Here is a 26016-nt window from a genome sequence, read left to right on the forward strand (position 1 = left end):
GCCCTTCCAGGGCAGGTGCTACTAAAGGAACTGTCACAAGACAGTGCAGGAAAGTCACTTCTCACCAGTAGCTGGGCAGGTGGATGAAACCCACAGGGAACCCCCGGAGTGACCATCTTCAAGTTTGAGGAGGCCTCCTACCAGAGGAAGACATGCCTTGCCTCTGGCCCTAACCTGTAGAGGCATTCATCCATGACTCTTACCAGACTCCTAGGGAACAGCGTGGGCATGACAGGTGAGCAGGGACCCCAGGTGGGAGAACTTGCTCTTCCGATAACAATTCACGTGCAAACCCCCAGGATGAATGCTGGTGGGCAGAGTAAGGACTGAAGATTGGTCCAGAGACAGTTGCCAATATCGAGCATTAACTTTGTCCCAGGACCAGTGGTTCCTTTGCCTACGTGTACACTTTATAGATGTGGTCTTGTTCAAGTCCATAATAATGCTATGAGGTTAATGTCTACCTCTTTGTAGGGGATGAGGGAACTGGTCTTGAAGACAGTGAGTAGTGAATGGCCACACAGCTAGTAAGCAGGAGCTGAGATTCAAACTGAAGTCTCTTTGGTCCTCGTGGAAAGGGTTGGGCATAAAAGGAGTAAGGAGTCGCCTTTAGAAGATAAGGGGGAAAGGAAGGAACAAGATCCTGCTCCCTGGAAGAGGATGGAGGGGAAAGATACTGCATCCTGAGCAAGAGACGTACCACAAAGACAATGTTAGAGGGAAGCCCCTGGCTTGCTTTGGTTGGAGCAAGACAGGGAACAGGAGAACTGACTGCCCCTGGAGCAGTCCTGCCTGCCCCAGATAAGTCTCAAATGCTCCCCCAGGAATGTTTAGAAGATGGCAGAAGGTGCTATGGTCAGGAATATGAGACCGCAGAGATGTTTCTCACCTCCACTGAGTGGGTGAGCATGGAGAATGGGAAGGTGGCCCACTGGCCCTGAGGAAGGTTGACTCTGGCTCTGACCTTCAACAAGCTCTGACCAGTGAGCTGGGGGAAGTGCCAGGGCTGAATGGCCCAAATCCATTAAAGAAATTCCCCGTGGCCCAGTTACACCTGAAGTGGCTCTCCAGGGAGAGCAAGAAACCAGAAGCTGCCATTGGCCCTCTGCAGAAGCCATCGCAGGAATGCTCAAGAATTGTCCCATGGGAGGAGACACCCAGGGCGCAAGGCCGGCAGCCAGGTTCCTGAATAAAACTACTCTGAATTTCTTTACAGGGTGGCTGGAGGGGCATGAAGGACCCGGGATGTATTACTATTGACCTACCTGTTGAAAAAGCCAAGCTGAGGGTTCAAACAACCCTGAGGCTTCTGAAGAATCTGGCAGAACAGATGTGTGATTTACCTCTAGCAACTGGAGTCGTTAGACTTGGCTCCTGCTGCCCCCTTTGTCTCTCTAAAGTCTGCTTTACAGACTCTCTACTGGGCCAGGACATGAGCCTAGTAGAATTGGGAAAAAGTCTGAGAGAAGTAAGGAGAGGGGCCGTTCCGGAATATAAAGTCACAGAAGCGAAGAGTTCCTGGGATCCCTCATTAATAAGGGTGATGCTTAAAGGTTCAGGAAAGAGCAAGGTCAACCTAGAGGCTCCTGATGTCTTCCCAGTGGTCTGAGTGCAGACGCTCTTAAGTCCTGCCTGCCTGGGAGGTCCACAGCCAGTGGGTGGAGAGGACGGAGCTGGAGAGGAAAGCACCGCCTTCACTGCCCCTCCCACCCACGAACCGGAAAGGGTGTGACCCCCTTCGATCCACGAACCGAAAGGGGTGTGACTATGAGAATGAATCAGGTGGGATAGTCTGACCATGATCCGATCCCACCAGAAAGACCAAGAAACAGGCTCTAACCAATAGGAATTTTGAGGAATTTTGCTCCAAGAGGCTCTGAGTCCTTCCTGTTGACTCTATCAATATATTTTATTTTAGCAGATCAGGGATGGAAATTTTCTGGACTCGGCATTATTAAATGAATTTTATATGTGTGTGATTATTCTGGTGAGGGAGCCTGCCACCCTAGACCAGAGGACCGGCAGTTTAGCTCTGCAGTTCTCGGGAGGATGCTGCAATCCAACGTGAGCCTTTCCCCAGACCGGAATGACAAGCTTTTTGCACACAGGGAAATTCCCCAATCTGTCCCCATTCTCCACCCTGCCAACGTGTCACAGAAGGACACCTGGATGAATTCTGGCAGGCTTAACCTCTGGTAGCTCATGAACTGAGGTGAGGGCAAGGTTGGTCAGGATGAAGGAATGTGTTCAGGAAACTGGGGCATCTGCCCAGGAAGCAAGACTCTCCCAGAGAGAATGGGATAGAATGAAGCAGCAGCAGCAGGGCTTAAATGCAAGAGCACATGAGGCAGGTAGACCTGCGTTCAAACCATGGCTTGTTTCCTTCCACTTATCAGCAGTTGGGCCTTGTCACATGACCAAAACTCTCTGGGTTCCATCTGTGAAATGGGATGATAATAGAAGATTCAATTCAGAAAGTTGTGGTAAGGGTTAACCTTCAAAAATACCCCTAAATGAACACCCATAAGCAAAAAATGAACCAACCTACACCTCACATTATCCAAAAATTAACTCAAAGTGGAATATTGACTTAGATGTAAAATATAAGACTATAGAACTTTTAGGGAGAAGGGTAGATGAACATCTTCTGAACCTAGCATTAGGCACAAAGTTCTTAGGCTTAACACCACCCACAGCCTCCACAAAAGGAAAAACTGAGAAATTGAACTTACTCAAAATTAAAACCTTTCACTGTGTGCAAGATCCTCTGATGAGGAGGAAAAGTCAAGCTGCAGATGAAGAGAAAATATTTGCAAACCACATATTTGATAAAGTGCTAATTTTCTAGAACATACCAAGAAATCTCCAAACTCAACAGTAACAAAAAAATAATAGTAAGCTCTCCCATTAGAAAATGGAGAAAAGATGTGAACAGATGCTTCAATGAAGAGGATATACAGATGGCAAATAAATGCATCAAAAAATGTTAGCACTAGTCATTAAGGAAATGCAAATTGAAACCACAATGAGATGTCACTACACGCCTATGAGATTGACTAAAATTTAAAAAAAAAATGCAGACGAGAATCCCTCATATGTTGCTGGTGGGAATGGAAAATGATAAGGCTGGTGAGATGTACTGAAGGCAGGGCTTTGACTAATTACACTCACCAGGACTTTGCCTGAGGGTGAAGGATATCTCTGGAAGCTGTGCCTTAGAAAGGTCTGTATTAGCTCTATCACATTTGGCTTCTGGAGAAATTTCAGGATTACATAGTTGTAGCGGGGATGTCTCTTTGTCTCTGCTTCTTTGGGCTGGGAAGAAAGCAATGTGTCCCTGAGACTGTCAAAAGCCCTTTTCCACCAGTGAGAGGGAAACGGATATATATGTGCTGGTAAACTTGGATGGAGTATGGAGTTTGGAAAACTGGCACTTAGGGTGTCAAGCAGCTGGAGTCTGGGGTTGGGAAAAGAGAGTCCTCTGGAATTCATCCAGCTCTGAGCTATCCTCTCTCTCCTGGAGGAGTTAACTAGGGGTACCACGAAGAGAAAGGAGCATTAAATCAGGAGTGATTTGAAGTGAAGGAGATGACTTATTGAGGATGAAAACTGAAGCGTCAACTCCTTTCCAGGTATAAGTGGGGGTGGGCATGGAGCGCAAGGGCTGGCTGTCCACAGAAACCAAGACTGGTCTGAGCAAGAGCCTAGGGGCACCTCCAGGTGATAGCATTGAATGATGTTGGAACAGGTAACCGAAGAGAGTCATGAGTCTTTTTTGCCTTGAAATTCAAAAGGGTAAGAGACCCCCTCATCTCCTTGGCCTGGTGATGGAGATTCTGCTCAGGTGGCAGGGCATGGGCGGGGGGGCTAACGGAGCTGTCTTCAGGTCAGGAAGGTGAAGGACGGCACCAGAGCACATTCTCCTGACCCAGCCCTGGATGTAGTCCAAGTTTCATTCTTTCTCCCGCATCTTCTCTCTCTACCCACAGCCCCATGCCCAACCTTGAAATGACTTCCTTCTAGCCTCTTCCAGGAAGGTGTCTCCCACCCCCATGTCCCTTGCTGGGCTAGAAGCCTTACCTCTGTCCCATAAACATCACACTAGGCCCAGTGGTAAGTGATTCCCCGTGTGTCTGCCCTTCTCCCTTGGCCTGGTGCCCCTTGAGAGAAGAAACTGTGTGTCTGTCTTCTGTGAGTGCCCGGCGCTCATCCCAGGGGATTCAGTAAATGGACGCTGTTAGTTACTGCAGTATTTTAGCCCAAACCATTACCACCAGTTGTGGGGTGGAGAGGGGAATGGAAAGTTTAAAGCGGGTGAGAGTAGCCAGACTTCACCCTAGGCTGGTCCTGGTAAGAGTCCCCTAATGCCTTCCCTTGATAAAGTTTAATTATTCAAGCAACAAGTATTTACTGAGCACCTATTATGTGCTGCACTGTTCTACATACTTGGTCTGAGACAGGACAGCAGTATCCAGAAATCTGAGCACCTCCATTTCGCAGAGAAAGCGCCCCAGCCTCCCTCCCGCCACCTCACGCCTCTTGGGATGTGTCTGGCGGATCAGATGGGAAGGTAATCCTCGGCAGCGGGGGGACTCCAGCTGTTACCTGACAGACTGCTGATGGATTAGCAGTGCTTTCAGATAAAACGTTCAAGGGGTTAGAGTTTCGCTTTCCCCTCAGTTTCAGATACTGGGCTGTGGCTTGAGCCCGACAATGAACCTGAGGGGAGGCGGGGAGGGACGGTGGGCAGCGAGGGTCAAGGGGAAGGCTGGCTTCTGGTCCTGGCCCAGCTACGGTTTCCTCGGGGAATTCTGGACAAGATATTGACTCTCTAGGCTCCTCTTTCCTGAGCCTTGGATGGGAAATAATCATAATGCCTACCTGACAGGGGTATTGTGCCCATGAAATGAGAACAGGGACATGAAAACCCTTTAAAGAAGTTAAAAGTGCTTCCCTGTGGGAGGCTTTTATTTCCCTGTCACAGGAAACAGGCTGAGGGCTGAGGGCTCTGCTTGAGACACGAGGATGTCGGGCGGGACTTTGAATGAGGCTCTTTGGCCTACATTTGCTCGGAGGAAACAAGCGGGGGACCATCCTGTTCCATATCCTGTGGATATTAGGAGAGAGAGCAGCATGGCAGCTGCCTCATACTCCTAAGGAGCCAGTGGCTTGGGATCCAGACCAGATAACGTTGCGACTGAGAGGGAAGCCACTGTCTCTGCTGGTGACTCGCCCACATGCTCTTGAGGTCAGAGCCAAGCACACACTCAAGGACGTGCCCTGCAGATGACATAGCCTTGGAGTATGGTTATTAACATCTTCTGTTTATGCCTAATTCATTTTCTCATTCATAGGATTTCTCACAGAATACATCTTCCAGGTCCTTCAACTGAAACTTAAATTCTAGTTGTAGAGAAAAAAAAATAATAAAGACACATAAAAGAATTACATGACAATAAAATATTTAAAAGAGCAGCGCACCACGGCAGGAATTCAGAGGAAGGACTGATAGTGTGGGCTGGAAAGGGCTTTGAGCACATGCATGTGTGCCTGGATGGACCCGGTGCAGACCTTCCACCACTTGCTTGACCCCTCCGTGCCTCAGTTTCCTCTTCTGTAAAGGGAAAATAATTACAGTACCCACCTCATTAGGCAGGATCGGACACCTGGTATGTAATAAAGGGTACCTGCCATTTTTATTATGTCAGGGCTTTGAGGATGTGGAGGGTTTAAAAAAGGGGGAGGAGATCTTTTAAGTGGGAGGAGAAGCAAGAGGATGAGAATGAACAGAAGGATGCAGACAAGACACACTGGGGGGCTGGCCTAAGAGAAAAAAGTGTGTGATGGGGCACCAGGCCACCCAGCAAATCTTCCTCAGGCTTCTGTGAGGTGCTGGAACACCATGGTGAACCCCAAAGATGTGAAACCCGGGGTCAGTGCCGTAACCGAGCAGGACCCTATGGGGCCTTCCCGGGACAGACCTCCCCACCCCTCTGCCATGTCCTTCACCTGCCTCTTGTCTATAGAAAAACTTTAGCTTCCCAGACCTTCCTTGAGTTCCAAAGAATAAATTTAATCAGAGAAGTGAGAAAATGCAGAAAGGAAAGCAATCAGAAAAGACAGGAAAAAAAAAGAAAAAAAAAGAAGACACTAATGAACTTATCTACAAAATAGAAACAGACTCACAGACATAGTAAGCAAACTTATGGTTACTGGTGGGGAAAGGGGGTGGGAAGGGATAAATTGGGAATTCAAGATTTGCAAATATTAGCTACTATATATAAAATAGATTTTTAAAAATTCTGCTGTATAGCACAGAGAACTATTCAATATCTTGTAATAATCGATAATGAAAAAGAACTTGAAAACAAATATACATATGTATCTGTATGACTGAAACATTATTCTGTACACTAGAAATTGACACATTGTAGCTGACTACACTTCGATTAAAAAAATTAGCAAAAGAAAATCAATTCTTATTTTAAAAAAAGTAAAGCAAGACAAAATGATGATAGTTCAGCCATTAAACAAAGTGGAGCACCTTTAGTTCTTCCTCAAGGGGGTAATAGATAGAGAATATATTGATAATATAGATAATTGACAGATAATAGATAATATTCTGAGCCATATCCTTTGAGCTGTTTGGCAGATACTGACATCCCCACCAGATGGAAGAAGTTAACTGCATGCTGCCCACAGGCACGCAGACCCCAGGCCAGTTGGAATCAGAGGGTTGATGGTGTTGACTCCGATTACCTCACCACCAACTAATCAGAAGAATGTCCACAAGCTGATCATGCACCCAATACCCACCGTCCCTCACCCTGTCTTTAAAAACCTTTCCCTGAAAGTCATCAGGGAGGTAGGGTCTTTCGAGCACTAGCTCCTTGCTTGGTGCCCTGGTGCCCCACAGTAAACACTGCACTTTGTCACCACAACCCAGGGGCAGTAGATTGACTTTGCTGAGTGCAGGTGAGCAGACCCATAAGAAGGCCCTAAAATCAAGCCAACTCTAAGGCTCAGGGAGATCACACTGGATGAGTAATGTGCAAAGGCCATGCGAAATTTTGGTAATATGTAAAGGACAATAATAGATACACTGATTTAAAATTGTACCTAAAACATATGAATCATGGTTCTTACTCATGTCCAGTATAAGGAATGTGTATAAATGTTGTCATGGTTCAAGCAAAATAATGTGAGTGATGTATCAGCAAAATTTCAGAAAACTGAAAAAGCTCTGTGCCCTTCCTCCGTCTTTACCCACCCACTCCACCCCCCGCCACACACACACGCAGGGCACACACTCCGCCCAGCACACACCCACAGACAGACGCCCACATGCACACACACCAGGGAAAGAGTTTGCCCTTTATCCCATAGGCAGCTGTGAGAAGATGCCTGAGAGGCACACCACATAATGAAAGCGATGTTTAAGAGGATTATCCTGGCTGCAGTGTGCAGGCTGGTTTAGAAGACGGATTGAGACAGGGAGAGCAGCAAGGAGGCTATTACAGTCATTCAAGTTAACCAAATCCCTTGCCTGTCTTTTCCTTATTCCCCACTCCCCTGCCCCAGTCTTGAGAACGTAGTGCAGAGTTCAGAGAAGTCTAATCCTATTGGACGTACATCTCAACCCTAGATGCTCTCCTGTGCACATCCCTGACCCCACCTTGATTCCCACCAGCCCAGTGCTCCACTTCTGCAGGCCAGTCTCCATCCCGGGTAACACTGGACTTGGAAGCGCCCTTCTCCCTCCCCCACATTCTGGCAGAGCCAGACCCTTCCAATCCTGATACAAATCCTCACATTTAAGAACTCAGGAAAAGAGCACACGTGGCTGGCCAGGCAGGGGACATCTACAGAAGCAGCTGACTCTGATATAATGACAGCGGTGGTGACTACCATTTCCTGGGGGCTTGCTGTGTGCCCAGCATGATGCTGAGAACTTTTCAGAAACCATCTCATTTAATCCTTACCACAAACCTTTGCAGTCAGCATCATAGCTCCCGGACCCTGACTCTTCACAGATGAGGGAACTGAAGGTATGTAATTATAAGAGGTGAAGCTGGGCTTCGAACCCGGGTGTCAGGATGCACACGATGCCTGCCCTCCAACCACTGCATTTGCTGCATCCCAGAGGCTCCCTTGGGTCCCTGCCTTTCTCTGCACCTTGGTTCAGAGGGTTCTCGTACATCGAGGGTAGCTCACCTGGTCTTTTGGAGTCTTGATTTTCTTCTTTGTAAAATGGGGGAGGGTGGCTTGGGCAACACAGTTTTGAGCAGTGAATTATATTTAGCAAATGAAATCAGATGGATTCCAATAGCAGATATTAGATTCGATGGTCCCTGAATTATTTTCAGCTTGGACATTCTAGGAACTTTTGTCCTCATCACCCATTCCAATATTTCTCTCTCTCTTGCCGTGCCTTTGATCTAGGCTAAATCCCTGTTGCATGTGAACTCATCCGTTTTTAAGTGGAAATTCATCTCTCGGCTGCTGAGAGATGAAGTCTGTGTGTGTCTGCATGTGTATGGGTGGACAGTGGCTCCAGGGGACATGAGGGATCTGAATGAGCAGATGGAGCTGTTGAAGATTAAAAGCACAAATGTGAAGTTGAAGACAGACAAGTGACAGGGGGCACGATGCTCAGGCTGAGCAGAATCAGCGCATCTGGCAGACAGCCACACTACTGCGGGGAGGGGAGCCCAGCTTCGGACCTGAGCCGACCCGAGGCTGGGGTGGCTGGCGGTGCACACTTGCAGTCCCTACTCCCACGCTCTGCTGGCACCCGAGGGCCCTCCCCCAACCCCCTTCCTGAGCCAGACCAGAGAAATCGGATCCTGGCCTCAGGGCAAAATCAGACCAAGGGGCAGACTGCCTCCAGGGAGAACCCATTCTTCATTTTGTCTTTTTGAAATTGAGATCAAATTAGAGGTCCAGCAGGCTTCAGATCACAGAAGCCCAGTGCTTCACGGGCACACAGCAGCAGGACTGGGAGCTGTCGCCTGTGTTCTGCTCTGACCCACGCCTCCTTTCCAGGGCACTCAGGGAGGGTGCGGCCCGCAGCCCTGGTGAGGTGGGAAGCCCCATAAAAAAGACTGGCAGGAGCCCCAGGCAGGGCCACTACTTCCCTGCCAGCACCAACCGGTCCCCTGGGCCACCGGCTTTATCTCACTCTTTGCCTCTGAAATGCCTTACTTCTAGGAAAGTGGAACTTCTCCCTAAAATTCTATTGGTTCCTGAGCTAACTCCTGATTGGTCCATTTGTAGTGCTTTATTTGCATGGAGCTCAGTCCTGATAGGTTATTTTTCTCACACCTGATTGGTCCATTTCCCTCACTCCTGATTGGTCCACTTCTACAAATCTTGTTCCTAATCAGTCAACTTTTGTTACACCTTATTTATATATGATGTTGCAAAGTGTAAACTGGCAGCCTATAAAAGCCTGTGTAAACCTACAGACGGGGTCCAGAGCTTGGAGTGTTAACTCCTCTGGGCCCGCTGGGTAATAAACCTGAGTTCACCAACTCTCTGAGTGCCCGGATCCAGGTTGGTGTCACCACTGAGTTGTAACACACTTTTCTGCAACACTGGGGCTTAAGGAGAAAAGAATTACCCCTACCCTGATGACTGGGTACTGGAGGGACAGTCCTTGGAATCAACAGATTCTCTTGATTGTAAACTGAGGTCAAATAGCAAGTGACAGGGAGCATCTGTTTGGGGAGGGGGCTTTGGGGACTTGATCCCAGCACCCATGGCCAGGGCTCCCAGCCAACTGCACACTGGGTCCTGCGGATGTAAATGCAGCCTGGTCTCAGGCCTTGGAAGGCAAGGAGGCCCCGTCACGCTGGGGTGAGCCCTGCTCTGAACCCCACCACACCCAGGCGTGGGGCCTGCAGACCTCACAGCCTCAGAGGTAGCATGGGAGGCTGGCGGCAGCTGGGTCTCAGGGGATCCTATTTGCCCTCAGGCAGAGGAGGGAGGGAAAGGCAAACATAAGGGCCACGTAACTTTTTGCCTCAGCTGAGATGGCTAACCTAGTGGGGTGGGCGATTGGTGAGTGCGGGAGGGGGCAGAGGATGAGATCATGGTCATTTTTGGCTTCAAAATAACAGACACTCTTAAATAAATGCCTTCTATTTTCCAGTCATCTGTTCCAGGCACTGCATACATGTTCTATCCAAACCCAAGAACTCTGGAGGTAGGGATGGTTGCTCCCATTTTACAGAGAGGAAACTGAGGCTCCGGGAAGCTAGGTAACTTTCCCTCAAGCCACGTTTAGCAAGTGAAGGCGTTATTTTACACACAGAAGGATTTAAAATCCAGGCTGGGGGCAAATTCCGACTCTTCAACCTACCTGCTATGTGATCCCAGGTAAGAAGTACTTATTGCCTTTACATCTTAGTTTCCTTCCCCATAAAGTGGAGATAACACCCACCTCACAGGGCCTTTGTGAGGCTTAAATGGGTCGAATCTTTAGACACTTGTTACAATGCCCGGCGCAGAATGAATGCTCTACGGGTGACTTATTTATTCTCTCTCTACAGGCTGGGCAGTCGCCTTGGGAAAAGGAATGACTTGTAAATGTTTTCTTCACCTCCAATTACTCTCTCCTCTTATGGGGATTTCTGAAGTGCCCGTATTTTCAAGGCATTTAGAAAAGGAGACTTTTTGCTGACAAAATCATGGAGGATTAAACGCCATCTGGTCTTAGCACACTTCAGGTGGTAATGTCTTCCTCGGTTCTCCAAACTGGGAAGCTCTTGTTCTAACAAATCTTCAGGGAAGTGCCTACAATAGCACATCCTGCCTGGTTGCCACATGTCCTGCCTCTTCTCGTCATTTCCTCCTCCCAGCATCTAACCTCCATCCTGCCTGGCTTCCCACTAGAACCACCGGCACCTCCTAGTCTAGGACAGCTGTTTACCACCCATGACCTGGCACCTCTGCTGTGGCTTCGAGGTGGTTATTAAGTTCCATCTCGGTCATGTCTCTTTAGGATGGACAATCCCACTGCCGGTGGGCCCAGCAGACCACCTTTCTGGAAGAAGCCGTGATCCTGAGGGTGGTTAGGACGGCGCTAGCGGCTCTTGGCACAGGGAGATGAGCCCCTTCCTCAGCATGTAGACAGTCTTCCCCAGGCTGCCTGGGAGCCCTGTGTGGTAGTGTGTGTTGGAGGCGATCAGACTAGGGAGGGTGGGCTCCACACTAGAGATGGAGACACTGGGGTGTAAAACATCTCTCTCCACCTGCCAGAGGAGCGCACTTCTCGGGTGCAGCCAGCCCCTCCTTCAAAGCAGAGAGACGATTGCTCTTGGCAGGCTCTCTGAGGCAAAGATAATAATATAATTTGACTCTCCCCACCCTTCAGGGAAGAGATTACACATATAATAGCCATTTTCAAGAACCTGGAAGGAGGAGGCACCCGAACTTCACATCAGAGGAGACAAGTCTGCTGGTTATGTACATAGGCAGCCTTTCCCGTTTTGAAAGCTCCACTGAATTCTCTCCGAAAACAGCAAATTTTGCAGCCTCTAATTTTCTTCTCTGTGTTGTGTTTAGCATCAAGCCTAAGAGATCCCTGTGCCGTTCAGTCACCTCTTGAAGTGTGTTTGTTTGCAGGATGGCACTGAGTGGGCAGGTCCCAGCCTCTGTAATGTGGCCTGTCACTTGCCTGCCACCCGGGGACAGTGCCAAGGCACCGTCACCACGTACTCCAGTGAGCTTTCTCCAGCCCCATGCGGTGCGCTGGTCCCAGAGTGAGACTCTCAGGGTTACTGACTTCCCTCCGGCCCCTCGAAGAACCAAGTATCTGTCTTGGTTCCAGGAGCAGGATTCTTAATGCCAGCCAAGGGCTCTCTCTCTTTGTGAAGAACCATTTGTTTGGGTGTGTTGAACAAACTCTCTCAGGAGGAGGACGATTTCCTGTCTTTCCTACGTGGCCCAGAAAACGTCCAAGCTCTGATTGCTTAAAGGTCACATGCTTACCCTTTCCCAGGCCCCCCAAATGTAACTCAACTGACGTCAGAGTCAGCGCCCTCAGTCTCAGGATGGAGCCTGGAAATCTCTTACATCTGTGCAGCACTTTGCAATTCCTAGTGCCTTTCCTTCCAGAACTTCATTTAATCTTCACAGCAATATTGGAGCTAGGTTGGACAGGTATTTGTCTAGCTTTTCCAAAAGCAGCAGCCAAAAGCTCAGAGAGGTTAAGAGATTTAGCCAAAGTCACACAGCTGCCAGCTAGCAGGGTAGGACCCTAAGTCTTTAGAACTTTGGTCTGAGATTCTTGGCATTCACTACACCGTGCAGGTCCTGCCTCACCCCGAAACAGCCACGTGATTGTTCTGAAAATTGGAACAGCAGGGGCACTTCCTGGACTTTTTTCCTTAGGGACTTGGAGTCCAGTGGTGACCCTGTCAGTTTCAGAGTGGACTTGGGGCAACTGTAAGGGAGCAGTGCCTTTTGGGGATGGGGGTGGGAGACAAAGGTGGGCTAGGGAAATAAATATTTCTGTGTTTGTAAGAGTGCAGCGCAGAAACAGATTCCCCCTTCCCGCTTTGGCACATTAAGCAGAAAACAATCTAAGGGATAGGGTGTCACCACATCCTTACATGGTGGGGAGGAAGGTACCAGGAGGCACTTCCCGGAATGATTCCCCTGGATCCGACAGAACCCCCTGCCAGGGAAGCCACCCCCCCCCCCCGCTCCACCCACTGAGTTCCAGACCACATGCCACAGAGGTGGGCCAGGCCTGGGGAGGCTGCCACCACCGCCGACGCCACTGCAGCTGTCCCTTGGCACGTAAGAGCTGGAAAGCGGAGGCTGAAATGCCACTGTTGAGAACCCTGATGCTTCTGGCATGTTGCCGGCAGGAAACAGCAGAGGGTCAGGCAGGGTGTTAAGTAGGCAGAATCTAGTTCCCGTCGAGAACCGTGGCTTACAAGAGAGTCTGGGGAATGTGGCTTTTTGTTTGCTGGTGTCCAGCCACTGCAGAGCAGGAAGGGATGCTGGAAGTGAGGTGGGAAGCCCTATAAAAAAAAAGACCGGCAGGACCCCCAGGCAGGGCCACTACTCTCCGGCCAGCACCATCCGGTTCCCTGGCCTGGAGGCTCTATCTCACTTTCTGCCTCTGAAACGCCTTACTTCTAGGAAAGTGGAACTTACCCCTAAAATTCTGTTGGTTCCCTGAGCTCACTTCTGATTGGTCCATTTGTAGTACTTCATTTGCACGGAGCTCACTCCTGATTGGTTATTTCTCTCCCTCCTGATTGGTCCATTTCTACAAAGCTTGTTCCTAATCAGTCAACTTTTGTTACACCTTATTTATATATGATGTTGCAAAGTGTAAACTGACAGCCTATAAAAGCCTGTGTAAACCTACAGCTGGGGTCCAGAACTTGGAGTGTTAACTCCTCTGGGCCCACTGGCATAACAAACCTGAGTTCTCCAACTCTCCGAGTGCTGCTTGGTCTCTCGCCCGGATCCAGGTTGCTGTCACAACTGAGCTGTAACACTGAGCTGTAACACATCTTTTCTGCAACAGAAGGAGGCCACGAGGGTCGCTGAGCAAGCCGGGGCAGTCCCCACATGGTAGCTGGCCTGATGGCCACTCTCTTATTACCAACGGAAACCCACAGGCAAGCACGCTGAAAAATCAATACTCATGACTGGCGTGGATATTCCAGAAGTCTTTATCAGCACAGGAACAACCCAGAGCGTACAGCTGTGTGTCTGCCAAACACTCACAGCCACCACGTCTCTCAGGAATCATTCATATACTTCATGGTGGAGCTGAGAATTTCCATCCCGTGAAGCTCTCTCAGGAGAGTGGTAAACCTGTCACAAGCAGAACACAGACTCCAGGACATAAGTGCCAGGGTGCAGACATCTGGGCCCAGAGGCATCCCCGTCTCAGGGAGAAGCCCCCTTGGGCAGCAGCTACAGCCCTGGGGAGGCCCAAAGGTCAAAGCGGGGAGGCCCACAGAACACAGCAGCACTCTGTGTGAGCGGCAGTGATCTGAGGGGCCTTGCTCTCAGGAACCCGAAACCCCCGGTAGGCTGCCACCGGCAGCCCATCCCAGCTAGCGTGCTTTGCTGTCTGTATGAGAAAGGTTTTGTCCATTCCTTCTGTTTGAACAATCAGACAGAACTTGAAAGGACCTAAGATGTCATCCAGGCCAACCCTCTGATTCTACAGAGGAGGGACCAGAGGGTGAGCCTGTAAGAGAAGGAAGCAGGCAGGCCAGAGCCCCTCCCCGTCCACGGAAGGCACCCCATCCTGTGCCGGGGCTCCACGCTCAGCCACAGGTGGGCACCTTCCAGGAGCATGAGGACCAGGTGTTCCAACACATCAGATGGGGCCACAGCGGAGCAGAAGTCTGAGCTGACGGAGGGGCGACATACCCAGTCAGAGTGAAGCCTTCTGCTGGGGCTGGACGGGTGGTCTTAATCGTGCCACTCCCCGTCTCTCCTGTTTCCTCCAGCACGAGAACTTATCCTCACAGGACATTCTCCCATATGCTTAGGCCCCAGGCAATAAGAAAAAAAAAAAAAAAGAAGAAGCAGGGGTGGGGGTGTCTAACTGTTTCTGGGAAAACAGTGAGAGAAAGGAGGGAGAGAGAAGTGGAGATGGTGTGAGAGGGAGAGGAAGGAGGAGGAGGAAGGAGAGAAAGAGGAGAGAAATGGAGGAGATGGTGGGAGTGGACTGGAGAGAAGATGATGGCTATTGGTGTCTTGAAAGATCCCTGTCTCATAAAAGCGTCCCCAGTCCAGCTGCAGCCTAATAGCTCCCTAGTGCCCCCGGGGGACTTCCTCCAGAGAAGTAGCTGGGTTCCCCGCGGGTTCCGAGAGGCACAGAGTCCAGCCCCGCGCACCTGGGCTCGGCCGTGCACAGCTTCCCCAGGGCGATGCCCGCGTTGAGCTGGACATCCGTCTTTTGCGCATCGCTGCCCGCCAGCTTCAGCAAGACCTGCACAATGTCCGTATTCAGCAGGGAGGAGGCTGCCAGTGGCACCTCCATGCAGTTCCCCAGGCAGAGGGCAGCGTTGCCCACCACAATCTCATCCTCTGAGTCGAGCAGCTTCATCAGAATGCTGAGCTCTGCAGGGAGAAGGAGAACAAACATCAGTGCCCCCAGATCCCAAGCAGGAGGCTGGGACTGGAATGTGGAGGACACAGAGGGGTGGCAGGGGACGGATGTGTCACCCATTTGGCAAATCCCTATTGAGATCTGAGAAGCTCTGTGGCTCCTGGCCGTGTCTCTGATGGACCTCAGGAGCCCGGAGCGGTGCCCAGTATGACTCAGATCTTGGGGGGAATGCAGGCTATGGATCAGATAGGTCCCTCTGAAGTCCCCGTTCATAACCTCTGCGGGCCACTCAACAGCCCCTGAGTGGAGGGCCACAGGCCTGCACCCTGTACCTGCAGGGCCAGGAACAGGCCCCACAGGAAGGGTTCCTGCTCCCCACTCAGTGGGGCCTGACTCAGTGCAGTCCTGTGTGGCCCAGAAGAGATGTGAACTAGAACATTAGTTAGCAGGACCCAGATGACAGCAGCCAGCTTCAGTGATTGGACTAAAGCTATTAGTCCAAGGACTTTGATATTCTCCTCAGTCACAAAGGTTAAAGGTGCTTCCCCTGGGAAGGAAGAGGACCCGTGCTGGGTCAGTCTCAGCAGAAGGCTTTACAGTCTCAACTTACTGTTAGAAGAGGGGAGGTAGCTCCCAGCCTCAACTCCGTTATCTTTGAGCCGTTTCACAGCTGAGTCTCCACCCAGCGTGGACATGCTACCCGTGTGTGGCTGAAGGCTAATTAAAAGCTTCCAGAGCTGGAGGTGAGATGACATCTTGCTGGTACACACTGCCGGAGTCTGGGAGGGGTTAACTGTCATCCTCAGTCTCTCCGCCCTCCTCCCCCCGCAGTTCCCTTCAAGGATGGATTAACCTCTGGGTTAATGTGGGCTCCACTTCATGAAGCCATCACTTACTTTTATCCAATCTTATCACTTCTTCTCGAGCTTCATGATAACTATTGGTGCAGATGGCGAGTATCTTGACAGCATAACGTGATGCAGTCTGGCCTCCCGCCTAGATTTCAGAATGAAGTTAGAAAAATAGAATCAATCCCACGGCTGTTCGTGGCTGGAAACCACAGCGAGCAGCTGTGATTGTGCTCATGTCTTCCCAAACAAAGAGCTGCTCCACTGAGAATGGTGTGTGCCTCGCAGCGAGCCGGCCTGGGCCCTGCTGGGATGCAGTGTCACTCACCTCCTCCCTAACACGGCCGGCACCCCCGCTATGAATGGAGGTCTGTCATGTACACCTGAGTAATCACCTGCCGAAGGCTCCAGAGTGAGTGGTTGAGAAGAGAACTGTGCTGTCGACTGGCAGATCTAGCGAGAAGGGAGAAGGCCCTCCCATGTCATTTCACTATTTGAGAATGAGGGCTGACTTGCTAAGGCTGTCAGGCTGACAGGCCGGCATGGAGGACATCACGAATCTAGATGTTTTAAGAGGTGACAACTGTCAAATCATAACCCTTAAAAATCACCCTATGCGGGGGCTTTAAAAATGCATGTGTGCGTGAATGCATGCATGATGCTCACGTGTGTGCATGTGATCGGCTCCGGTGGGTGTGTGGGTGTGCAAGTTACACAGAGTGAAGGATGGGGCAGCCTAAACGCACACCCACTATCCCAGCCCCTCAGGACTGCACCTGTCCCCACAGCAGCCCCTCACAGAGCACACTTCCTGGAGCCACTGGGGTCTTATGAATAAGTCTCCCAGGGGGGTCAGCACACTCACGTGGGTGAGTGAACCTCACTGGGCACGTGCATCACGGGTGGGATCCAGAGATGAAATCTAATAACTCACCCCTCCCTTCAGGAGAATCTAGTTAACTCTTGTACTAACTCACATAGATTCATCACACTGGAAAATCTGAACATACTTCTGGCATGTGGTTACTCTGAAACCTGCACATCTCGTAAGTGGAGCTACATCCAACCTTCTCCAAGTAACTGGATATAGCATCGTGAGCAAGAAAACACGAGCAAAACCAGGGCCTGAGAAACCTTGCTGAAAACCACTCAGACCATCTGTTTTTTTGTGGAAGTATAGTTGATTTACAATGTTGTGTTAGTTTCTGGTATACAGGATAGTGATTCAGTTTGACATATATATATTCCTTTTCATATTCTTTTTCATTCTAGGCCATTACAAGCTATTGAATACAGTTCCCTGTGCTACACAGTAAGGCCTTGTTGTTTATCTATTTTATATATAGTAGTTGGTATCTGCAAATCTTGAACTTCCAATTTATCCCTCCCCCTAGTAACTGTGAATTTGTTTTCTATGTCTGTGAGTCTGTCTCTGTTTTGTAAATTAATTAATTTGCATCTTTTCTTTAGATACACATATAAGTGATAACATATGGTATTTTTCTTTCTCTTTCTGGTTTACTTCACTTAGTGTTGACGATCTCCAGGTCCACCCATGTTGCTCAAATGGCATTATTTTATTCTTTTTTATGGCTGAGTAGTATTCCATTGTGTGTGTGTGTGTGTGTGTGTGTGTGTGTGTGTGTGTGTGTGTGTATACACACACCACATCTTCTTTATCCAATCACCAGGCCATCTTTTTTGAGGACAGGGGCCATATATCTTTAAGTTAGGCTTGAATGGTCAGCGGTCTTTATGTACTATATCTAATGAACAATTTACTGATTTCTTCAGTGATCTTATGTGGCTGTTCAGAGAACAGTCTGGGTGGACAGTCAGAAGGGAATCCCCGTTCGAGAAGTTTAGGATCTAGTAGAGGTGAAATGGCAGCACTTTAACTGAATGAAACCCTCCTTAATTCTGTTCCCCCAATAAAATGACACTCTTGTAAATTCAGTGACATTAATTTACCTTCAGGAACTTAATCATCTTCTTCACCACTCCTGCCCTTAGAGCCTCCTCAACGATTTTCAAGGAGAAAGAAAGGGTACGACTGAGAACACCGGCAGCTCTCTGAGGGAAGCAGAAAGGAAGGGATGAGTAAAGGTTCTAAAGAAGGGGAGAGGCAAGACAGGGGGAGGGGCAGGATGGGGGAGGGGCAAGAAGAGGGAGGGGCAAGATGGGGGAGGGGATTAAGGGGTACAAACTACTATGCGTAAAATAAATAAGCTACAAGGATATACTGTACACCACAGAGAATACAGCTAATGTTTTAGAATAGCTATGAACAGAGCATACATAGCCTTAAAAATTATGAATCACTACATTGTACACCTGAAACTTACATAACACCGTACATCAACTATACCTCAATAAAATTTGTTTCCCTTAAAATGCTGACCTATAAAGTTAACAGACAATTTGGTGAGGCAAAAACAAAATCACCAGCATTCAGGTTCCCAGGAACCTGAAACCTATCATACCTTCCCGGAGCCCAGGTTAAGTGCCTTTGCCTGAGAAGTCTCAACTGACTTCAGGGAAGTTGTGGGCATGCTAGCCGCAAACATAACACCTTTTTACACCCCTGGAACCAGTCCCTAGTCTGCGATCCTTGAAGGGCTGGTTTCCCAGATCGGCCCTGGGTGTGACGCCAATTGTTTCTTTAGGGTTAGGGCCCTGATCTAACAGGCAGAAGAGCTGGGGTGACTCCTAATGTGAGTGAAGGACACATCCCATGAGGCTGGCAAATAGTCTCTTGAATCAGATCAGCACTCTCCCCCCATACATCATGCCAACCACCGGCATTTCTCAGTTTGCTCATCCAAATGTCAGGAACAGAAGTAAGAAAGCCATTGCAGCGTGGATCTCCAAGGGGGCTACCACCATCATGCAGCAACAGCTTCCAGCACCACTGGCTTCAAAATAGGGGCCTGGCTTTGTTGACTATGGAAACGACATTCTACATCAAATCATCTGGCCTGTCCAATTGCACAGGGATGACAAATCAGATAGATTACCTTGCATAAATTGTTAAGCTCCACATCTTACAGAAAAGGGGTTCTTAATGGGACTTCTGGACTCTAGGGGGTCCACAGATGGGCACGGGGGGGGGGGAGGGGGAATCACCAAATCCCCTGAAACTGTAGGCAAATTCTGTATTTATGCGCTTATGGACATCATTCTGAGGAGTGCGTCTGCCTCCTGAGTCGGAGAGTCAGCAGAATCTCAAAGGTGTGGCAACTTCAAAAGGGTAAGGTGCACTGATATTCAAACCAAACAGCGAGAACAACAAAGGAAGCTGTTTCTGGATTTCCCTGGGAGAAGCTTACTGTCAGGATGCCTCCATCCTGGCCGTTCAGTAGAGACAGGCACTTCCGGCTCACCTGCACGGCCCAAACCTGCGGTGACAGGGAGAGGGAGAAGGCGTCCGATGGCCCTGGGGGTCTGGGTGCCCACGTAGACCTGACCACCCACCCCTCCCTCCTTCTCGTCACCCCACGTCTGCCTACATTTCCTTCACAACATCTTCTTCCATTGCTCTCATTTCTTTCCCACGTCCGTCTCCCCTAACAACAGGGCGACACCTTAAGAGAGGGAACTACATCGTGTTTGACTTTGTAAACGCAGAAACTAGCACTGTGCTCAGCACCCTGGACACTCAGCTGGTTTTCGGAATGAACAACTGATGGAGTGACTCATCCACGCCTCAGCGGAGCCGAGGGACAGAGCGTCCGCCCAGCTCTCCCCGCTCCACTGCCAGGGTCTGAGGCCACGTGCTTCTGGTCTCATGGCGATGAGGACAGGTCTAGGCAATAGAATTCGTTCAGGTAGGAAGGAAAGGATGCGGTACCTCAGAGACAACGGGCGACTGAAGACACAAGTTCATCAGGAGCCCCAGAAGGGTATATATGACCTCTCTGAACAGGTCCACATCCTCCTCACACTTGGCCTTTGGAAACAAAACAAGGTGATCAATGTTCTTCCTGCCTTGCAGCTTTTCACGGTCACCTGTTTCCCTTGGCGATGGTCTCAGCATTACCCACACTCCCTAAATTGTCAGCGTCATGAACCTTCCAAGTGATGCTGGAAGATCAGACACAGGTTCTGTGAGTTGGCGTCAGTACAGGAGACCCGCACGGAGTCCCTGGTGCCTTTGCCACATGGCTCTGGCTTGGCGGGTCCTGTGTTCAAGCCGCAGAGTGAGCTGCTGAAATGAACGGACCAGCCAGCTCCTCCGGAAACCCTTCAAACCTCTCCAGGTGGAGGAGACTTGATCTGGAGGCCTCTTTAAGGCCAGGTGCCCATCAAACCAAAGGGATAAGCCATTGGCCCCAGCACCCTCAAACAGAAATTTTGGAAAAGCCAGAGAATTAAGAAGCCAATTCTCCCAAAGCAGGGAAAAGACCAATCCTGAATGGAAAAGCTAAAATACCAAGATGTCCAAGCAGGCGTCCCCAAATTCTTCAGAGGCAGACATCTGTCTTCGGGTGGCAGCCTCAGCACTGAGGTTTCCCATGATGGCAATGCACTGGCAGAGAGCGGAGGTGTCGGTGACCCTGGGATCTCGCTTCTGAAAGGAAAGGAAGAGAAAGTGAGCCTGCAGAGAGCAGGGCAAATGATGGCAGGGGGTCTCCAGGGGAATCCCACCCTCACCCTCATGTCTAGGAACCAGGTCACATCACACGGGGCATCAGTGGGGTCACGCTGGCAACAGGAGGGAGGCACACAGAGGGGAGGACCCCAAAGCACCCTGGCCTGGAATAGGGAGGCCTGGGGCTTAATCCCAGCCATGCCACCAACCAGCTGGGAGCACCGGGGCAGGTCCTGTCCCTTCTCAGAAGCTCCCCTTCTGCATCTGTGAAATACTGGGGTGTGGCTATGCTCTCTAAGGTCCCCTGAAACTTCTGCGGCTCACTGGGGACAGGGTATAGTCACAGCCTGCTCTTCTAGAGAATCTCCTCCGTCATCACCCCTTGCAATGTTATCCCTCATCAGCTCAAATCACCATACTTGCCTTCCTGACCGGGAAGGCTTCCACGCAGGGGACAAGGCTGCATGTGGTGCAAATGACAGGGACTGGGTCAGAAGGGGACTGATGGCGACAGATCGACTGTGCTTTCACCTAACGGCCCACATATGGTGTTTCTCCCCTGAGATCAGCTCTGTCCATATGCCATCTCCACCTGTCCCGACTGCAGTTGTTTTAATACCCAAGACTTGTGTAAATTCCAGCTGTGAATAAATCATTAATAAACCCGAGAGGCAACAGGCATTCTGCAGAGTAAACTGTTTAGACAGTCCCGCTCGGGCTCCCGAGAGGGTCTGTCACCGGTGATAAAACGCGGGTTTGCTCACCAGAACGCCCGTCAGTGCCGGGAGAGCTCCTGGGAGGCTGGCCTGGAACCAGACTTGGAATCTGTCGAGACAACATCCGGCATGATTCATTTCTACATGTGCTAACTATAACATAAGTACAGTGTCTCAGGTAATGGAGCAGACATATCCTGGACCCATGTGGTTTGCCCGCGCGTGGCTGATTCATTTGGAACCAAAAAAGAATGTCACTGGGTAGGAAATGTGACTTTCACTTTTCCAAGCCTGGAAACTTGCCTTTGATGTTAAACATCGGGTCTCAGAGGGCAGCTGTCTTAGGCAGAAGCTGCTGGAATCTCCAGGTCTCTGCCGATCTGACTTAGCACCACCCCTGCCCTCCTCTTGCTCTGAGTCTACACACTGTGCGCCGTGCAAACAGGAGACATGGTGGAAGCATGTTTACATGTCACAGCCGTGAGGAGGGCCCTGAGGCACACACACTCCACCTGCCAGAGGGGCCAGTACACATTCCCAGCCCGTGCCAACGATCCGTCTACAGGCACAAGCAGCTCTCTCTCATTGTATGACTCTTTCTAAGTAAGATGCCCTAAAGCTGGTGAAGAAATTAAAAAAAAACAAACAAGATGCACTAAAAAAAAGAAACAAACTTGAGAGTTATAAAAATCGAAGACCTGTACCGTCATTCCCAGCAGCAGCTTAGCAAAGGAAAAAAAAACCCAAAAAAACAGAGGGGATGGTTCCCCATGATGCCACTGGCAGCCTAACAAGATGTTCATCCTTACTGTCTCCTCTCCCCACGTCTCTCTCTCTCATTTATTCAACGTTCATCTGCCAGGCAGCTCCTGTCAGACACTGATTAGGGGAAGGAGCTTCTCCAGCACACAGCGGGCTTGCCCACTGGGACAGGTTCCGTTCTAAGGTACATTACTGCTTCCAATCTCGTGGAGGGCTGGTCCCCCTGCACCCGGAGGGACTGGATGGGAGCGGCTGACCACCGCCCCGGAAGACATCCGTTCTCCTACTCAGTGAAGTTTGTGATGCTCGGGTGGCCAAGCCCCCCGTGTGCTGCACGGTATAGAAGATCAGACGGTTCGACAAAGGTCGAAGAAAATACATCAATATCTGGAAAGAAAAATTACCTCTCATCCTGAGCCAAGCCTGTGAGCAGTCCCATGGCTGAGCTGGCCTTCTTATCTGAGAAATCAAGAAATGACACCAGGGCTTCCAACAACCTGCAAAAATCCATAACACCCTCAGAGAGGGCTGACCTCCAGCTGATAGCATCCCCAACACGGAGGCTTTGCATGGAGACAGGGGAGGAGTCGGCACCTTGATGAAATAAGATGAGAGGGTGGCCTTGCCACACCCACCCCCCAGGAAGCCCAGCTCCCTGTCCACCCCAGTGAGGCAGACACTCTCCCTTGGGACCGGCTCTACCACTTAATGGGAGGTCCCGGGGGGTGAACAGTTTTAACCAAAGTTCATTGATGCTGACGTGGGAGGAACCTCTGGTGCCTCTGCCGCGAGACTCTGGCTCGGCCAAGTTGAATCACATAAATGACATCTAAATGGCATGCTTACTAATCTGCTGATGACTGAGTGGGAGGGCCCCCTAATGAAGTGGGGGATGGAATAAAGATTTAACACAATTTTGACAGACTGCTGAATATAGCAGAAGAAATTTAAGAGAGTGAAACTCAAAGCCCTTCACTCAGAGCGCTGGAAATTCTGTATGAGTAACAACTGGGAGACCTGGTTAATAACTGATTCATGTGAAAAAGACTTAGGGGTTTTTAGCCAATTGCAAACCCATTATGAGCAAACAGTCTGGTGCAGCTGCCAAAAAGGTCCTTGCTAACTGAGAGTTTGAGATTTGCAGATACTACTGTATATAAAATGGATAAACAACAAGTTTCTACTGTATAGCATAGGGAACTATATTCAATATCTTGTAGTAACCTATAATGAAAAGGAATACAAAAAGGAATATATGTATGTATCTGTGTGAGTGAAACATTATGCTGTACACCAGAAACTGACACAACACTGTAAACTGACTATACTTCAATAAAAAAAAAACCTAATGTAACCTGAGGCTGCCTTAACAGACTGACCAGCACCAGGACAACGGGAGTAGAAGACATCTGTCCATCTAGCGAACCCAGACCAAGCACCTCCGGCCTGCTGAGTGCTGTGCTCAGTACTGGGACACAGTACTGAGCTCCTGGTCTCCTACAGCGACATGCGTTCAGTGCTATGTTAGAAACAGACACAGGTCCAGTGGCCATTGAGCCACCTGGCCAGAGGTGTGGGAGGATGGAGGTGGCAATGCCATTTCCACATCACTTGAAACTTGAAATCAGCTGAATGTGGAGCACCGGCCAATCAACACCTACTGAGCACTGTGTGCCAGGCGATGTGGTGGGTCCTGGGGCCACAGTGATGAAAACGAGACAAGGTCCCAGCTCCAAGGAGCTTGTGGGCCAGTGTCAGGCACGTGGGTGCAGGGGCGGAGCATCTGAGGCAGAGCACACATCAGTCACAAGGACAATGAGGCATAAAATCGCAGAGGCACACTTGGGGACTGCCGGCGGCCCTCACAGCTGGTCCTTAGGGTGTGGGCATGCAGTGAGGCTAGAGGGCTGAGCAGCGCCAGCCTGGGTCGTGGTGGGCCTTCTGCAGCCTTCTGGCTGGCTTGCCCTTTCCCCGGCAGGCCTGTGTCCCCAGTGTGGACGGTGGATGACTTGCTCGGTGGTGGTGATTTTAGGGGGGCTGCAGACTCTCGAGCCCCTCCGTCTCTGCATTTTAATAAAGCCCCCAGGTGATTCCTAGGGACGGTATTTCCCAGTCGTCCAAGAAGGAGACTTACAGGCAGTAGAGAGTCAGGTCAGCATTTTAGGTAGAAAAATAACAGGACAGATGTGCACTTTGGACAAATCCCATTGGTGGCACAGAGGAGGCTGGATTAGAGCAGGAAGTGCAGGAGGCAGGGAATCCAACGCAGTGGGCGGAGAACTGCTGCTGTCCAGACAATAAAGGTCAAGGTACTGAGCCGAGATGGGGCAGAGTAAGATGTACAGCTGGGAACACAGAGGCCCCGCGATGACCTAGAAAGGGTGGTGGGAGATGCTGGAGCCAGAGGGAAAGGAATCCAGGGGATACTGAGGAGGTAGGACTGACAAAGACCATCTTCTTATGGATGTCGGGGTAGGAAATGCATCTATGAAGACAGGAAATTCAGGCAGACGGTCTGGTTTGAGGAACCACTTTTGATTTATGAAGTTTATGATGCCTGTGACTTGGAGATGGAGGTGCCCAAGGGCAGAAGGATACTTCCTTCTAGCACTTGAGAGAGAGACTTAGAAGTGATCAGTAGGGCCAAGGGTAGGATCCTGGGGTCCCTGACTTGGAAGGATGGTGGCATCAAGGGGGCTCGCAAAGGAAACAGAGCAGGAAGAGCAGGGGGTGGGAGGAGGGCCAGGAAGATGAGATCTTTAGGACCAGACGCATCGGACCGTAAAGGGAGATAAAGACCTATTTAGGAGTCTGGCCTCCAGTTACCCACATTCATGGTACTGGGTTTATTCAGCAGCCTTATTCAGGAGGGACCTGGAAGTCAAACCACCCGAGGAATGGTTGAGGAAACCTGGATGCTTAACATGGAAAAGATTGGTGTCTTCAGATGCATCAAGCCGTGGAAAGCAGGAGAGTTGATGCAAGCAGTCGGCATTTGACAGAATGAACCACGGCCCCCACAGAGGGAGGTAGAACTGTCCCGAGTGCTGCGGGCAGGCAGTTTGTGCTCGGTGTAAGGAGATCAGTGTACATCAGTCAGAACTGTCCCAGGGCAGGACACACTCCTCTCATCAGCTGGGGGAGACCCCGGCCAATGAGCTGCTACGGCGCCTGTCCCAGTCCAATGGAGACAAACAGAATGCGAACGCTGGAATCTTCCCCGGAGGGCGTCGTGCACGGGCCCTGCTGGGCTACCCCCGAGGGGACGTCGGTGCTGGGTGGGGCTGGACCGTGTTGTTGCTAAGGTCCCAGGTAACGCCACACTTCTGGAAAACCCCAACTTCCTCCAGAGAGCATTCCAGTGTCCCCACCGTCAGAAACCATTTGTTTCAGTTAGTTCAGAGTCTTCCTCCCAGTGTAAATCTGTTCTCTCCCGTCCTGAGGTGAACGCTAATGAGCACAGAACAGCACGGAAGAGGGGCAGGAGGCCTAAGATTCTCTGGGTTTTGTCCTCGGAGACATAAACAATTGGGCTTCTCCTCCAGGTGACAAAACACACCCCCTACCTGGACCGTGGAGGACAGGGCAGCCCTTTCTACTCCCTCGCCTCTCCCTTTTTGGAGGCAGCTGGCCTGCTCTGCTGACAAGTAGCTGATGGACCGAGTAGATGGATCACAGGTCAGAAAATCGTCTCATGTAACTAATAAATGCACTTTCAACTCAATTTAGGACCCTGAGCAATAGACCCAGAAGACAGAAAGTGATTCTAAAAGTCATTACTGAGTCCACACCATGCGTCAGGCGTGACACGAGTTGCTTTCTTTGCTGTGGCAGGTGCTGTCTGCTGGGGAACCCACAGACATACTGCTGGCCCCCTTCTGCAGTGCCCTGTTCTACCACACAAGTTGGAACTAACTTCCCTACCAGGGTGGCATGTTTCACAATTCTGACCAGAGGGAAACGAAAGCAGTAGCTTCTCTTAATAAAAGGGACAGACCTGGCTCG

The 26016-nt window shown here is 50.2% G+C and overlaps 1 protein-coding gene across 5 annotated transcripts in view; it reads right to left on the reverse strand.

Annotated features, from left to right (window-relative positions):
• Positions 1-13681: 13681 nt before the first annotated feature.
• The window catches only part of TTC12 (tetratricopeptide repeat domain 12), a 37662-nt gene continuing 25327 nt past the window's right edge, over positions 13682-26016 (reverse strand). For 2 of the 5 annotated variants that reach the window (XM_072953736.1, XM_072953737.1), the window contains exons 14-23: positions 22416-22508; positions 21298-21358; positions 20596-20697; positions 20375-20512; positions 19793-19891; positions 19272-19340; positions 17914-18015; positions 15991-16090; positions 14880-15105; positions 13682-13842 (exon numbers count right to left, since the gene is read on the reverse strand). In XM_072953736.1, the coding sequence (XP_072809837.1) occupies positions 13767-13842; positions 14880-15105; positions 15991-16090; positions 17914-18015; positions 19272-19340; positions 19793-19891; positions 20375-20512; positions 20596-20697; positions 21298-21358; positions 22416-22508 (1066 nt within the window). In that variant the 3' untranslated portion in view covers positions 13682-13766. Of the gene's footprint in view, positions 13843-14409; positions 14527-14879; positions 15106-15990; positions 16091-17913; positions 18016-19271; positions 19341-19792; positions 19892-20374; positions 20513-20595; positions 20698-21297; positions 21359-22415; positions 22509-26016 lie in introns of all 5 variants that reach the window. The other 3 variants (XR_012066500.1, XM_072953739.1, XM_072953738.1) reach the window with 3 other exon arrangements.

This window comes from Vicugna pacos, chromosome 33, assembly GCF_048564905.1.
Source record: "Vicugna pacos chromosome 33, VicPac4, whole genome shotgun sequence".
NCBI lineage: Eukaryota > Metazoa > Chordata > Mammalia > Artiodactyla > Camelidae > Vicugna > Vicugna pacos.